The following is a 17,412-nucleotide window of genomic DNA, read 5'->3' as shown; positions in this document are numbered from 1 at the left end:
CTCTGAGCCAGGCTAACACGGTGTATTTTCCTTTTTCTCCGAAGGGTATGACTTGACGCAATTGTCTTCATCAACCTTGTACCGATTACAGCTGCTTGGAGCTCAAGCCTTGGCACTGACAGTTGCTTAAGGGGCGCCACTTTGGTTTTGGACGCTACAAGAGTACACCGAACGGTTCCACGGTCCACAATCCGAAAATAAGCAGCTGCAGCGTAAGCAGCCATACTTGCATCTACAAAAACGTGCAATTCTAGTGTTTTCAAGGCTTCTGGACCATATCCGGGAAAATAACATCTTTGTATTCGTACTTGCTCCAGGCTGTGTAGTGCCCGTACCCAACGACTCCACGACGCAAACAGTAACTCTGGAATTTTGTCGTCCCAAGTGCTGCCGGATCTCCAAACTTCTTGAACAAGAATTTTTCCGTGTATCACAAAGTTAGCTACCAATCCAAGAGGGTCGAAAATACTCATAACCAGGCTCAACAACTCTCTTTTGGTGGGATACGTATTCCCGTCCAGCAACCTCTTCAGATTTTCGCGGAACTGTATTGCGAACGTAAAGATGTCTTCGTGCGGCAACCAACTCAACCCCAATACTCTCTCAGTCCCAACGTCCTTGCCCATCATGAAATTTTTCGGAGTTTCTGACGGTTTTTCTCCGATTTGCTTCAACACATCCACACTATTGGACAACCAGTGTCGGAGTTCAAACCCGGCGTATTGATGTAACGTTTTGACTTCTCTTGCAAGCTCCACTGCCTCGTAGACGCTATCGACACTATCGAGATAGTCGTCCACATAGTGGTTCTCCAAAACCGCGGTTGCAGCTCGAGGAAACTCTCTGGACAATTCAACTGCATTTCTATTCTTCGCAAACTGCGCAGAACTTGGGGAGCACGTAGCTCCAAATATGGCGACGTCCATAACAAACACTTCCGTTTGCTCCGACGGATTTTTCCGCCACAGAAATCGTTGTGCCTGACGATCCTCCGGTCTGATAATCACTTGGTGGAACATCTCCTTGATATCCGCATTGATGGCCACCTCCCTCTGTCTAAATCGACAAAGTACCGTTGGTAAGGACTGTAGAAAATCCGGCCCTTTCAGCAGAACGGAATTCAGCGAAACTCCTTTTACCGTTGCTGCAGCGTCCCAGACAACTCGAACCTTTTCCGGCTTTTTAGGGTTTACTACTACACCCAATGGTAGATACCATGTCTGATTTTGCACGGTCTCTTTCAACTCCCATTCTGTTGCTTTATGGGTGTAACCCTTGGACAGATAGTCATCAATTTGTTCCCTCACCTTGTCGTACAACGTTGGGTCCTTTGATAGTCGTCTTTCAAGGCACTGCAACCTCCGCTCCGCCATTGGTTTGCTGTCCGGAAACTCCACCAAGTCGTACCTCCACAACAGCCCTGTTTGAAACTTTCCCGACTCGGTCCGAACCGTGGTATCCTCCAATATTTTCCGTGCCCGTTTTTCGCTAGGTGATTCTACCATTTCGTTAGATTCTACACCAGAACCTTCGACAGTGAAAAACGATTTGACGAGCTCATGAAGGTCTTCATTCGTTGACCGATTGCATGCGTGCAGTACTCGGTGGACCAGTTTTAAATCCGATTCTCCAGACCTTCCGTACAGCAGCCATCCTAGACGAGTTTTCGCCGCCACAGGTTGACTTCCGCTTCCTTCACGAAGCTTCAACGTCGTCTTCAGCTTGGTGTTGTCCAGTCCAATTAATATTCCCGGAGTAGCATCATCATAACTTGCGATTGGGATTTCTTTCAAATAAGGGAATTTTGTTTGAAGTTCTTCGAAGTCAATTGTTTGTCGTGGCAGATCTAAACTAGAGACAGTGTGGACATCTTTCATCATAAAACGATTGCCGTTGTTACCGGAAATCTCCAGCATCACTCTTCTTGATTCTTCTTCAGTACGCCTCACACCATTAGTCCACTGCATACAGAGAGGAAACACAGCTCCAGTGACCCCAAGTTTCTTGGCAATGGAGTCTTCTAATAACGTTGAATCCGAACCGCCATCCAAGAAGGCAAAGGTATGCACCGATTTCCCATTGGCGTGAAGACTGACCGGAATGACGCGAAACAGGACTCTGTGCTGCATATGTTGATGCACCGTTACTACCCCTGTAGTCGAATTTGATACATTCTCACTCGAGCCATTTCCGACGTTTGGATTGCCGGGATGGAGGTATTTGTGGTGATTTTGTTGGCATCCATTTGTCCCACAACCAGCAGCCTTGCATGGCCACTTTCCATGAGGGTATAGACAACGTTTGCACAGATGTGCATCTTGCACGGCCTTCCAGCGTTCACCAAGTGTTTTCGCCTTGAAGATCGGACATTCTTTTGGTTTGTGCCCATGTACTTGACACACTGCACAGGGACGCACTTTAGGAGGATCCGTTGACTTTGAATCCATCACACTTTTACCCCTACCAGTGACCTTTTCGGGATGACGTTGATCATTCCGACCACAAGATTCCGAACGAACGGAATTGACGAACGCCTTCCCTTTCTGTCGGTCCGCCTTGGTACTTTCTGTAACCCCACTCGATACACTGCTAGCTGCACTGATGATGACGTTCATGTAATTTGCAAACGCTCGAAGATCTGCTACCGCTATTGACTGCTTATGCATCGCCCACCCCAATTTGATATTGGCCGGCAGTTTGTCGACCAGCTCTTGGAGCAGAATCGGGTTGGCCAAATGCATTTGCTGCCCAGTTGACACTAGATGCGCACAGAGATTGCGAACTACCAAACCAAACCAAAGTTTACCAGAGAATCAAGTTTTTCTGGTTTCGGCGTGGGGGTACTCCTGACATCGTTTAACAGCGTGTTAATGATGATATCGGGACGGCCATACAGTGTGCTTAGTGTCGACATAATATCACCCACGTTCGAAGGGTGTAGCAAAAAACTGTTCACTGCTTTTCTTGCTTCACCTTTCAAACTGCGTTGCAAACGGAGGAGATTTTCTGCTTCGGTGTACCCGCACATCTGCGTTGAAGTATTGTAGCTACTCCAAAACAGGGGCCATTCCGCAGGATTGCCTCCGAACACTGGAAGCTCTTTTGGGACCACATGACGAGCTGCAAGCTGCTGAGCATTTGGACCCAGTTGTAAGTCCGGGTGCGCGGACGTAAACGACACTGCAGGCGCGTACGCATTCGATTGAACACCACTTATTGACGGTGGAATTTGATAAAATTGGGGAATTGTATTCGGAATAATTGGCACCTGATTCCTGACTGTCCTATGTACCCACCGAACATGACATTGGCAAATAACTAGCTATATTATCTTGCATTTGGGGAATCTGATTATCTCCAACTAACCATTGATTTTGAACATAGTTTCGGTACATATTTGGCAAATTAGCAATCCCATAACCACTACCTACCCCCATTGGAGCTTGTACATGCTGACTGGCAGATGAAACATTCTCTTTCCCACCAAGATTCATACTGATCATACGGGTCGAAACTGAAGTAGCATTTACCTGAGAGCACATCGGTTGTGTGTTTGCGTATTGTACCTCAGCTGAACGTCGACCGCTAGACGAACTCGTTGGTGTTGAGTGGTGTGTTGGTGGTTGCCACATCGATGATATACCACTCGCTGGTAAACAAAACGGTGCGGCAGTGTGCGATACGATGGGCCGGCACGACGATGTTGATGTTACCGATGATATGCCTTGCGCTTGTGGTGTGTAGGTTGCTAACGACGACTGTGGCAGAAATGAGTTCCCGTATGATGGCATGAAACTGACCGGCTGTGTAGTGGTCAGTGACGGCAACGAAAACGAAACCATCGACGCTGTTGTTGGTGAAATCACAAACATATTGTGTGCATCGACCGACGCAGAGGGTTTAAGAAACTGTTGCACGCTCTGTGACTATTGGCATCACATTGTTCCCTTGCATGGTACTCTGTGCTATAGGTGGTCGTTGTGTAGTAGGATGCGAGATCGAGGCGTTTGCAGAATGGGATAATGGCAACGAAAGAGTAGCTAACATACTCGAAGTGACCGCAGAAGCTGAATGTGGATTCACTTGGCCTACTTCTTCAATAGTTGCTGTTGCCGTTCCTGGGGCAGAACTCGTGATTGGTTTCAGCTGCGATGTGAGTCCAGTGGGTTTGTTTCCAGAATTGGCACTCATGGTCACAGCCGGGTTACGGGTGATCCAATCCTCAACTTTCTCCGCTCCACGGTTGCAACGGCTACGAACGCTAACTGCATCTCCATCGTCATCCAATTGGGTATGAAGCAGGTCGTACTTTCGTTGGATGTATTCCTTCTCCAAGGCAAACATCTCCCTGATGGCCTTGTCTCTCCGTTCTCGTTCCAAACGCAACGTCATCTCCTGAATAGCTTGCTCCTGCTTTCCTCGCTCTTCTTGCATCTTCTCCTGTAGCCGCTTCTCCTCGGCTAGGCGTTGCACCTCCAACTGTATGCGTGCTTCCCGCATACTTGCTGAAGTCGATACTGTAGAGGCTGGTGGATCGGGAACAGAACACGCTGTGCATCTAAAGCTTCGGTCCTCTCCTTCGATGCTGTCGTTCACACCGACGCACCTGAAGTGGAACCAGCGATCGCATCCGTCGCACTGGACCATCTTGCGATCTGCATGGTTTGGTTCGTTACACACGATGCATTGATTTTGTCCATCAGAACGATCGTGTGTGTCGGCGGCCGCTGGATCACCACTAGACATGGTTATGTTTTCCACGCCGAACGATACAAACAAATCTTAAAGATTTTGTTACGAAGACGGTCACGTTTCGGACTCTTAACCAGCAAACTCGTTATTGCTTTGAGTAGGCTTTAAGCTGAAATTGTTATTTATTGTAATTTCTTTTTACATGATTAATTTTAAGCTAACTTACATTTGTTGTCTTCTACGTTAACTGTCCGTCTACTTGTAACAAAGGTAATTCGTGGTTGTGAATGTCCCTATTAAGTTAAGTATTACAATTAAGATCAAATTCATAATTTTAAGCATCAAAGTACTTACTTGTAATATTAGGAACAAATTCTAGTTTACCACTTTAGAATATAAGATTTTAGGATAATTTTAACTTTAGAATAATTGTTTTAGGTTTAGCGAATCTAATCTTCTCTCTTGACTATTATTCTTCGTATTGGATAGCTATTTCTGCCAATCATTTCCCGTGACGTTTACTCTTGACGTTGTCAGTTTATCATTCGCCCGGTTGATTTCAGGGATGAGCTAAACGGTTTTAGCCGATGGCGAGGGGTCTTGAATCGTTGTGCACAATTCTATTAATTATTATATAAACAAATGATACCAATTCGAACTCATTCGAAAGCTTTTGGCTATTACAGTGATACGTAGTAATACTAAATCAGGAACCCAAAGTGCCAAGCGTGTCAGTGTTTTAAATAATCCATGTTTGATAAATAATTTGTGAAAAAATGTTTTTTTATATAGCTTAAATACAAGAATCACTACTATTGCAAATATATCAACAATTAGGATTTATTTAGTTGAAATTTATAAAATTTATTCATTTGTTAATGTAGACTCTTCTACTGAAATCATAAGTGGATTGTTAATGAAACACAATATTGTCGTGAATCTACTTTCGGATGCTGCTTCATCCGAATTCGCTTGGTCGAGCGGGACCCTCGGCGGGACCGTAAATGCGATCTGCTCATCTACACATGAATTATGAGACTGACAAATCTAAGCAATATTTGTAAATATATTTTTTTTCTTTCTGTCAAATTCCAACACGCTCTGAGCAAATAGGCAAGTTTTAAGCAATAACATACTCAAATAAAAGATTTTTTTATTTGCTTTGTTCTCTTATATGTATTTTTCTCATTATTGCTATTCTCTACATTCTCCTTCTCCTCTACTCTTCCATATCTATTTTTACTCCGTTCAATTAACACGTTCTAAAAGTTCATCAAGAACAACAGCTGTTTACTTCATACTATCATGGGTTGAGCTTACCAGGCTCAAGAAATCATTCAAGCATCAAAATCAGAAAATGTTCATATCTTCATTTACTTCACTTCAATTTACACGTTCTAACACTTTATCAAGGGCAAGAGTTGATTCCTTCATGCTATCATGGGTTGAGCTTACCAGGCTCAAGAAATCATTCAAGCATCAAAATCAGAAGATGTTCATATCTATTTTTACTTCACTTAATTTTACGTGTTCTAACACTTTATCAACGGCAAGAGCTGATTCCTTCATGCTATCATGGGTTGAGCTTACCAGGCTCAAGAAATCATTCAAGCATCAAAATCAGAACATGTTCATATCTTCACTTACTTCACTTAATTTTACACGTTCTAACACTTTATCAACGGCAAGAGCTGATTCCTTCATGCTGTCATGGGTTGAGCTTGCCAGGCTCAAGAAATCATTCAATCATCAAAATCAGAAGATGTTCATATCTATTTTTACTTCACCTATTTTACACGTTCCAACACTTTATCAAGGGCAAGAGCTGATTCCTTCATGCTATCATGGGTTAAGCTTACCAGGCTCAAGAAATCATTCAATCATCAAAATCAGAAAATATTCATCTCTATTTTTACTTCACCTAATTTTACGTGTTCCAACACTTTATCAAGGGCAAGAGCTGATTCCTTCATGCTATCATGGGTTGAGCTTACCAGGCTCAAGAAATCATTCAAGCATCAAAATCAGAAAATGTTCATATCTTATTTTTCCTCACTTCAATTTACACGTTCTAACACTTTATCAAGGGCAAGAGCTGATTCCTTCATGCTATCATGGGTTGAGCTTACCAGGCTCAAGAAATCATTCAAGCATCAAAACCAGATCATGTTCATATCTTCATTTACTTCACTTAATTTTACACGTTCTAGCACTTTATCAAGGACAAGAGCTGATTACTTCATGCTATCATGGGTTGAGCTTACCAGGCTCAAGAAATCATTCAAGCATCAAAATCAGTAAATGGTCATATCTATTTTTACTTCACTTAATTTTACACGTTCTAACACTTTATCAAGGGCAAGAGCTGATTCCTTCATGCTATCATGGGTTGAGCTTACCAGGCTCAAAAAATAATTCAAGCATCAAAATCAGTAAATGTTCATATCTTCTTTTACTTCACTTCAATTTACACGTTCTAACACTTTATCAAGGGCAAGAGCTGATTCCATCATGCTATCATGGGTTGAGCTTACCAGGCTCAAGAAATCATTCAAGCATCAAAATCAGAAAATGTTCATATCTTCATTTACTTCACTTCAATTTACACGTTCTAACACTTTATCAAGGGCAAGAGCTGATTCCTTCATGCTATCATGGGTTGAGCTTACCAGGCTCAAAAAATCATTCAAGCATCAAAATCAGTAAATGGTCATATCTATTTTTACTTCACTTAATTTTACACTTTCTAACACTTTATCAAAGGCAAGAGCTGATTCCTTCATGCTATCATGGGTTGAGCTTACCAGGCTCAAGAAATCATTCAAGCATCTAAATCAGAAAATATTCATCTCTATTTTTACTTCACTTAATTTTACGTGTTCCAACACTTTATCAAGGGCAAGAGCTGATTCCTTCATGCTATCATGGGTTAAGCTTACCAGGCTCAAGAAATCATTCAATCATCAAAATCAGAAAATATTCATCTCTATTTTTACTTCACCTAATTTTACGTGTTCCAACACTTTATCAAGGGCAAGAGCTGATTCCTTCATGCTATCATGGGTTGAGCTTACCAGGCTCAAGAAATCATTCAAGCATCAAAATCAGAAAATGTTCATATCTTATTTTTCCTCACTTCAATTTACACGTTCTAACACTTTATCAAGGGCAAGAGCTGATTCCTTCATGCTATCATGGGTTGAGCTTACCAGGCTCAAGAAATCATTCAATCATCAAAATCAGAAGATGTTCATATCTATTTTTACTTCACCTAATTTTACACGTTCCAACACTTTATCAAGGGCAAGAGCTGATTCCTTCATGCTATCATGGGTTGAGCTTACCAGGCTCAAGAAATCATTCAAGCATCAAAATCAGAAAATATTCATCTCTATTTTTACTTCACCTAATTTTACGTGTTCCAACACTTTATCAAGGGCAAGAGCTGATTCCTTCATGCTATCATGGGTTGAGCTTACCAGGCTCAAGAAATCATTCAAGCATCAAAATCAGTAAATGTTCATACCTATTTTTACTTCACTTAATTTTACACTTTCTAACACTTTATCAAAGGCAAGAGCTGATTCCTTCATGCTATCATGGGTTAAGCTTACCAGGCTCAAGAAATCATTCAATCATCAAAATCAGAAAATATTCATCTCTATTTTTACTTCACCTAATTTTACGTGTTCCAACACTTTATCAAGGGCAAGAGCTGATTCCTTCATGCTATCATGGGTTGAGCTTACCAGGCTCAAGAAATCATTCAAGCATCAAAATCAGAAAATGTTCATATCTTATTTTTCCTCACTTCAATTTACACGTTCTAACACTTTATCAAGGGCAAGAGCTGATTCCTTCATGCTATCATGGGTTGAGCTTACCAGGCTCAAGAAATCATTCAAGCATCAAAACCAGAACATGTTCATATCTTCATTTACTTCACTTAATTTTACACGTTCTAGCACTTTATCAAGGACAAGAGCTGATTACTTCATGCTATCATGGGTTGAGCTTACCAGGCTCAAGAAATCATTCAAGCATCAAAATCAGTAAATGGTCATATCTATTTTTACTTCACTTAATTTTACACGTTCTAACACTTTATCAAGGGCAAGAGCTGATTCCTTCATGCTATCATGGGTTGAGCTTACCAGGCTCAAAAAATAATTCAAGCATCAAAATCAGTAAATGTTCATATCTTCTTTTACTTCACTTCAATTTACACGTTCTAATACTTTATCAAGGGCAAGAGCTGATTCCATCATGCTATCATGGGTTGAGCTTGCCAGGCTCAAGAAATCATTCAAGCATCAAAATCAGAACATGCTCATATTTTCATTTACTTCACTTAATTTTACACGTTCTAGCACTTTATCAAGGGCAAGAGCCGATTCCTTCATACTATCATGGGTTGAGCTTACCAGGCTCAAAAAATCATTCAAGCATCAAAATCAGAACATGTTCATATCTTCATTTACTTCACTTAATTTTACACGTTCTAACACTTTATCAAGAGCAAGAGCTGATTCCTTCATGCTATCTTGGGTTGAGCTTACCAGGCTCAAGAAATCATTCATGCATCAAAATCAGAAAAGTTTTTGGTTCATACTTTGGTTGCATTTATACGTTCTAACGCTTCACCAAGGCAATAGCTTATTCCTTTATGCCACCCTTTGCATATCTTGTTTGTACTTCTTACCAACTAGATCCAAGCATATCCAGCCACCGACCAACCCACTCCAGAGTTGGATTTTCTTGACCCAACTAGGTCCGATGGCATATCCAGCCATCGACCAACCCACTCCAGAGTTGGATTTTCTTGACCCAACTAGGTCCGATGGCATATCCAGCCACCGACCAACCCACTCCAGAGTTGGATTTTCTTGACCCAACTTGGTCCGATGGCATATCCAGCCACCGACCAACCCACTCCAGAGTTGGATTTTCTTGACCCAACTAGGTCCGATGGCATATCCAGCCATCGACCAACCCACTCCAGAGTTGGATTTTCTTGACCCAACTTGGTCCGATGGCATATCCAGCCACCGACCAACCCACTCCAGAGTTGGATTTTCTTGATCCAACTAGGTCCGATGGCATATCCAGCCACCGACCAACCCACTCCAGAGTTGGATTTTCTTGACCCAACTTGGTCCGATGGCATATCCAGCCACCGACCAACCCATTCCAGAGTTGGATTTTCTTGACCCAACTAGGTCCGATGGCATATCCAGCCACCGACCAACCCACTCCAGAGTTGGATTTTCTTGACCCAACTAGGTCCGATGGCATATCCAGCCATCGACCAACCCACTCCAGAGTTGGATTTTCTTGACCCAACTTGGTCCGATGGCATAGCCAGCCACCGACCAACCCACTCCAGAGTTGGATTTTCTTGACCCAACTAGGTCCGATGGCATATCCAGCCATCGACCAACCCACTCCAGAGTTGGATTTTCTTGACCCAACTTGGTCCGATGGCATATCCAGCCACCGACCAACCCACTCCAGAGTTGGATTTTCTTGACCCAACTAGGTTCGATGGCATATCCAGCCATCGACCAACCCACTCCAGAGTTGGATTTTCTTGACCCAACTTGGTCCGATGGCATATCCAGCCACCGACCAACCCACTCCAGAGTTGGATTTTCTTGACCCAACTAGGTCCGATGGCATATCCAGTCACCGACCAACCCACTCCAGAGTTGGATTTTCTTGACCCAACTAGGTCCGATGGCATATCCAGCCATCGACCAACCCACTCCAGAGTTGGATTTTCTTGACCCAACTTGGTCCGATGGCATATCCAGCCATCGACCAACCCACTCCAGAGTTGAATTTTCTTGACCCAACTAGGTCCGATGGCATATCCAGCCACCGACCAACCCACTCCAGAGTTGGACTTTCTTAACCAAACTAGGTCCGATGGCATATTCAGCCACCGACCAACCCGCTCCAGAGTTGGATTTTTTCAACCTAACTATGTCCGATAACTAACAACACACAGTAAACAATTAACACATCCAATGATAATATAACGTTGTTTTAGCGAACCTCGTATTTGATACTCGAGATACCTCACATGAATGTACTCGAAAACTTAAAATTTACGCTGTTTACAAACAGCAAAAAGTTAACCTAATTCCGCGATACTTTCGGGAAGTAAACGTACATGCATATTCAATAGTTGTGTTATCGAAAAATGTTCATATCTCAGGATTTGTTTCTTGTTCGGGATAAACCACTGCGTCCATTGAATTTCTAGATATGCAACGGCTCAATAATGCAGGTGGAGACGGTCCTAGTTTTAATGAAATCTACATCAATCACGGGGCAATAATCATGGGTTTAATTTAATTAATTTAATTTATTTAAGTTCATCACGGAACCACTCCGTATCTAAACCTGGTTAAAAATGTGGATTGCGCTCATATGGTGCCACGGCGCACTCATATACCCCATCTCCTACAAAACAATCACGGAAAATTGCTGATAGCCAATCCAAAAATTCGAACACAAAAATCTATTTTCCGGTGAAAACAAACGAGCCTCTGGTAATGGTAAACGGTCAACAATCATAACACGCATCAATCAGTCATCGAAAAAGAAACAAAAATAAACCATAGCTCAAACAAATCCGTGGAAAACATTGCATCGTGAAATTCGCTCGACGCCAAAAGCAACCTCATACCTCAGGAATCCTGTCCAATCCAACGTCCAGCAATCAACTCGTGGCCGAAACACATAAAAAACACATTTCTTCCGAAAATTGGGAGCGTTACAGTCCCCACCAACCGCGACATTGTCGTGAATCTACTTTCGGATGCTGCTTCATCCGAATTCGCTTGGTCGAGCGGGACCCTCGGCGGGACCGTAAATGCGATCTGCTCATCTACACATGAATTATGAGACTGACAAATCTAAGCAATATTTGTAAATATATTTTTTTTCTTTCTGTCAAATTCCAACACGCTCTGAGCAAATAGGCAAGTTTTAAGCAATAACATACTCAAATAAAAGATTTTTTTATTTGCTTTGTTCTCTTATATGTATTTTTCTCATTATTGCTATTCTCTACAAATATGATTCCAGGTTTGATGCATATTTCAAAGATAATTTCTCTGAATTATCGCCAAAGTTCATAATCTTACTATAAACCTGAAATAGAAAGTAGTGTTAGACACAAATGGATATTAGATCTCAAAAAAGTCAAGTAAAAAAACAAAAACATAAAAATCATTTAATGGAGGCACTCTAGTGCCCTTTGACTTTTATGAAGTGTCAAAAAGCATCAAAACAGATCACAGTTATGCTCTATTCAGTATTATTATCATTTGCATGCAATATATGAACAGAAAATGTGTTCTTATATTGAAACATCCTCTTTTAAAATCATTTTTGAAACCGATTTTTTGGTTTTCCAAATATTTTGTATCCTAAAAGTATTTTTCAAAGATCTTGTTCGCAGGCATGATTCGTTATGTCATAAATATGATCAATTTCAATATTATATTCAACTTTTATGACTTGATGAACATGAAATATACGATTTCCTTTACCCACTTGCCCCACTGTAGGGGAGACTGGGAAGACTTGATCCCCTTTTCTGATTTTCGATGTATCACAGCCAAAAATAAATAAACATACGCGATTTCCACACAGACTCTCTAAGAAATATAGTATTTAACATTACTGATGTATGACAGTCCATAAATTATTGTTGTTATTGATACACAATCGATTTTTTGGATTGCTGTCAAAAATCGACTTTCAAAATATTCGGGGGAAATTGATCCCTCTTCAATAACTTGCTTTGATAAAATTAGAAAGGTGCCCTCAGATTTTTTAAATATTTTTCCTTCAAAATACGCGTGATTTTCGAATTGCTGTACGTATACATCAACGATTTTTGTTATTGAATTCGGCAGCACATGCAATTTTAAAATTTGGGGAGACTTGATCCCCTTTCTACGATATCTACGCAATAAATAATTTTTCCTGCCAATCCTTCATCAAATCTGTCAAATGTACAAAAAAATAGAAGCCTGAGAACAGATTTATATTTTTTTTAATTTTTTCGCCAAATGGGGGGATCAAGTGTCCCCATTTTGAGGCAATAACTTCAAATCCAAATATCCTCAAACTTTGATGGAATGTTGACATTTTTATCAGTACAGATCATTAAGCATATTTATGGCTTTGTGCTGTGAGAAAATGAAATCATTTGGTCATTGTTATAAAAAGTTGTTCAAATTTTGCGTGGCCAATAAAAAAATCTTTTGGAAGGTCAAAACATACAAATCGCCCTGCAGAATAAATAAGTTTGTCAATACAAAAAATAACTCGCCACATAAAGGTCATTTGTTTAGAGGATCTGTACTAAAAAATACGCTAGAACAAAACTACTTTAGTTCTCGATAAAACAGGGGATGATCAAGTCTCCCCGGGGATCAAGTCTACCCACCTTCCCCTACCTTATGGAAATTTCTATAAAAATCGTCCCGTATGTGAAAGATCGTTTCGTGAGGCGGCTCATTAACTGTTTAGGGGGAGATCCCCCAGCACCGGACACATTTTAAAACAACACTTGCAGAGGTCCCTTTGCTTATGGATCCTGTACACCTCCGGTGGTGCAAAGGGCCGACTTGAAAGATCTCCATCCTGAGCGTTGCCCGGCTATCGCTTTAACCTGTTGCCATGTTAGATTTCGGTCGACTTCTTTTATTTCTTTATTGAGGCTTCGCCGCCATGAGCCTCTGGGTCTGCCTCTGCTGCGATGTCCCGCTGGGTTCCAGTCTAATGCTTGTTTACAGATTTCGTTTCCGCCCCTACGTAGAGGTCCCTGCTTCATCTTATTAAGAACAAAAGGAAGCTATTGAAAAGGCTTTTAACGGCATGGAATATCAGATCTTCATGTGGTAAATTTTGTACAAAATTTTAAATTCAACGAAAATGCTTAAAATTTTGATGTTTCGCGTTATTTTAGAAGGTTTGAATCAACAATATTAAAATCAATCTAATGCATTCTGATTATGTGGAGATGGTCCATATTAGGCATATTTTAAATATAGATCATGATTTGTTAGATGAACCATGTAATTGTGGTGCAAAGTCAATGTCTGTACATATTCGATAGTTGTCCCCACGTCCGGACATTGAGATTTTTCATAGCCATTCTTCACACCTGTTTTGTTACACTTACTTCAATTCTATTGTTTCTTCTTGCTCAGAAAGCTACAGAAATTAGCAGAAACAAAAATTTCAGAGAATGTTGAAAAAGGTGGAAATTTTTATTTCGGAGCTGAGCTCATCAAGATGGGCATGGAAAAGCTAGCAACTTACCTGCACAAACTGATAGTCAGAATCTGGGAAACTGAACAGCTACCAGAGGAGTGGAAGAACAAGAAAGGCGACAAGCTGGAGTGTGACAACTTTTGAGCGATCACCATTTTTAATGCAGCATACAAAGTGATATCCCAGATCATCTTCCAACGTCTGTCACCATTAGTGAATGAGTTCGTGGTAAGTTATCAAGCCGAGTTCGTTGACGGCCGCTCGACAACGGACCAGATCTTTACTGTACGGCAAATCCTTCAAAAATGCCGTGAATACTAGGTCCCAACGCACCATCTGTTCATTGATTTCAACAAGGCGGCATACGACAGTATAGACCGCGTAGAGCAATGAAAAATTATTGACGAGAACAGCTTCCCTGGGAAGCTTATCAGACTGATCAAAGCAACGGTGGATGGTGTGCAAAACTGCGTGAAGGTTTCGGGCGAACACTCCAGTTCGTTCGAATCGCGCCGGGGACTAAGATAAGGTGATGGACTTTCGTGCCTGTTGTTCAACATTGCACTAGAAGGTGTCATGCGGAGAGCCGGGTGTAACAGCCGGGGTACGATTTTCAACAGATCCAGTCAATTTATTTGTTTCGCGGATGACATGGACATTGTCGGCATAACATTTGCAAAGGTGGCAGAACTGTACACCCACCTGAAACGTAAAGCATCAAAAGTTGAACTGGTGGTGGATGCGTCAAAGACAAAGTACATGCTTGTGGGCGGAACCGAGCGCGACAGGGCCCGCCTGGGAAGCAGTGTTACGATAGACGGGGCAGGCCTGGTAGCGGGTCACTTTTTTGTGACTTGGTCACTCGGGCCAGTCACTAAAAAATCTCTTTTTTTCGAGCTAAAGTCAATAAAGTCACTATTTTCAACTATTTTGATCAAAATCCAGAGATTCGTTATGGACTCCACTGTAGAATTGAAATTACATTTTTTTAAAGTATGAAGCTTTAAATATGTACCAGTCAAATGACATTCTATTCAAATCAAATGGCGAAACTGGAAAAATGAAAGCTTGGAACTTGTTAACCTAGAAGTTGTTCTTTCGCGGTTTAAAAGTTCAACTAAACTTTTTTAGCTTTTAAATAGTGACCAATTGGAGGCGTCGTATGTCACTGTTTACGATTTTGTATATTGTGTGCCAGTTTTTACTGGTAGTTTTCGTGATCGTCATGTGAAAGCGAAAACAGTTGCATTTTCAAGAGACCAAATCAAAATGTAGCGTGCTCCTGGTCACCTGTCACATTACAAGCAGTCGTGATGGGGATATTGCTTTGCTTTGAAATCTTAATTTCCAAATAGTTTTATTAGATCTGTGCAAATAACGATGACTTGACTAGTCGATAAAATGATTATATTGTTCCTATTTTTCGAGTTAGAACTAACATAATTGAAGAAGAAATGGGTTCAACTTACTTACTTAGCTACATCCACTCTGATCAATAATTCAAAATATATTCTGATAAAAATTTAGACATTAAAAATTCTTTAAACTTTGCCGATCCCAAAAAAATTACCGTTTTAAAAAAAATGGTAATTTGACTCACCAATACATTTGTAATTTAGTATTTCAAAGACACTTTCGTTAGTAGTATTTTGGAACCCAAAAAGAATCTTAAGGTTTAAAAATAATCATTTATCTTAAGTTTCTGGCAAAAATCCGTGCTTTGATTTATTTTGTATAAACACAATTCCGATGCATATATTTCGGTTGTTATGGAATTCTTAAGGCCTGTTGAGGTTACGATTTATAACTTGAAATAAATGATGTGATGATGAAATGCTATTAAATGAAAATAAGATAACATCTCATAATGCACGAAAAAGGCATCAACATCGCTTGGTGGATTCGCTTAGTAATGTAGAATTTAATATGTGTTAATAAACGACTGGCCAGAATTTTAGGAAACATTGAAGCTGACTACAGTGTAGCTAAGAGCATTCTTTTTAAAAGGTATAAGTTTAAAAAAATAGAAATTCTAAACTTTTTAACCACGCAGAAAAAAGTATGGTACAAACAAACATATTTTAGGTAAATTCTAACGAAAGTTCAGTTTGTTCTAGCACCAAACATAAATACGTTTGAAACAAACATAATGTTACATTTGAAGCAAACGAAAACTATTTTTAAATCAAATATGCATTTTAAGTTGCTTCAACCACCGAAATTATTGAATCAATCATGGATATTATTGTTTTGGTTCGACCGCAAAAATGTTTTCCAATATATTACTGCAATATTTATATTATGGTAGCATTTGACTACCAGATTCCACAATTGCTAACGTTCATATTTCATTTACTTACCTTATTGAACCTGAAAAACATCCTCATCAGCAATTTGGAGGCAAGAAAAAACTTGCTTCCCTTTCTTTGCTGGAATCCAATCGGACCTGACCTGAAGTGAAGTTTTTGTTTACTTTTGCAAGAGCGAGCGAGGGGCTACCCACTAGTGCACGCATAAAACAAACAGGCATTAAATTTAATTTTCAAAATAAATATGTTTGATTCAAACATATTATCAGTTTGTGAACAAACATGAATATGCGTATCCGAGGATGGAGAGATGCGGCCTCGAACCGTGCATTGTGGCGTCAAATTGTTGATTCAGTGTTATCTGTTTAGATGTTAACTAAATAAATGAAGGATGAAATTTGTATCCGTGTAGCTTTTTAAAAACTTTTGTCACTTTTTCGAGAAATAAAAGTCACTTTCTGGTCACTTTTTCTGCGATTCAAAGTCACTATTTGGCCTCTTTCATCATTTTTCACCAGCGTTAGTCACAAAAGTCACTATTTTGAGCGCCATTGATCGCTACCAGCCCTGACGGGGATACCTTTGAGGTGGTCGAGGAATTCGTCTACCTCGGATCCTTGCTAACGGCTGATAACAATGTTAGTCGTGAAATACGAAGGCGCATCATCTGTGGAAGTCGGGCCTACTACGGGCTCCAGAAGAAACTGCGTTCAAAAAAGATTCGCCCCGCACCAAATGTGTCATGTACAAGACGCTGATAAGACCGGTTGTCCTCTACGGACATGAAACATGGACAATGCTTGAGGAGGACTTGCACGCACTCGGAGTATTTGAGAGACGGGTGCTTAGGACCATCTTTGGCGGTTTGCAAGAAGACAGTGTGTGGCGGTGAAGAATGAACCATGAGCTCGTCCAGCTCTACGGCGAACCCATGGGTTACTTGATACTGCAGTATCCAGAAGGTAGCTAAAGCCGGAAGGGTACGATGGGCAGGGCATGTTGCAAGAATGCCGGACAGCAACCCTGCAAAGATGGTGTTCGCTTCCGATCCGACAGGTACGAGACGGCATGGAGCGCTGCAAGCGAGGTGGGCAGACCAGGTGCAAAACGACTT

General features: G+C 40.9%; 2 protein-coding genes across 2 annotated transcripts in view; both read right to left on the bottom strand.

Annotated features, from left to right (window-relative positions):
* Window positions 1-11,589, bottom strand: part of LOC134222397 (serine protease grass-like) — a 46,995-nt gene extending 35,406 nt beyond the window's left edge. Inside the window, exon 1 of the mRNA XM_062701558.1 lies at window positions 11,387-11,589. The gene's annotated coding sequence lies outside the window, so the exon portion shown is untranslated. The remainder of the gene's footprint in view (window positions 1-11,386) is intronic.
* On the bottom strand, window positions 86-4,746 carry LOC134205992 (uncharacterized). The gene is made up of 5 exons (XM_062681685.1): window positions 4,050-4,746; window positions 3,367-3,847; window positions 2,807-3,212; window positions 309-2,744; window positions 86-154 (listed from the first exon to the last, which is right to left on the bottom strand). The coding sequence occupies exons 1-5, from the start codon at window positions 4,744-4,746 to the stop codon at window positions 86-88; spliced, it is 4,089 nt and encodes a 1,362-aa protein (XP_062537669.1).
* Window positions 11,590-17,412: the final 5,823 nt, after the last annotated feature.

Source organism: Armigeres subalbatus, chromosome 1, assembly GCF_024139115.2.
Source record: "Armigeres subalbatus isolate Guangzhou_Male chromosome 1, GZ_Asu_2, whole genome shotgun sequence".
NCBI lineage: Eukaryota > Metazoa > Arthropoda > Insecta > Diptera > Culicidae > Armigeres > Armigeres subalbatus.
Note: the sequence above shows the minus strand (reverse complement) of the source record. Positions and strands in the feature narration are given on the sequence as shown.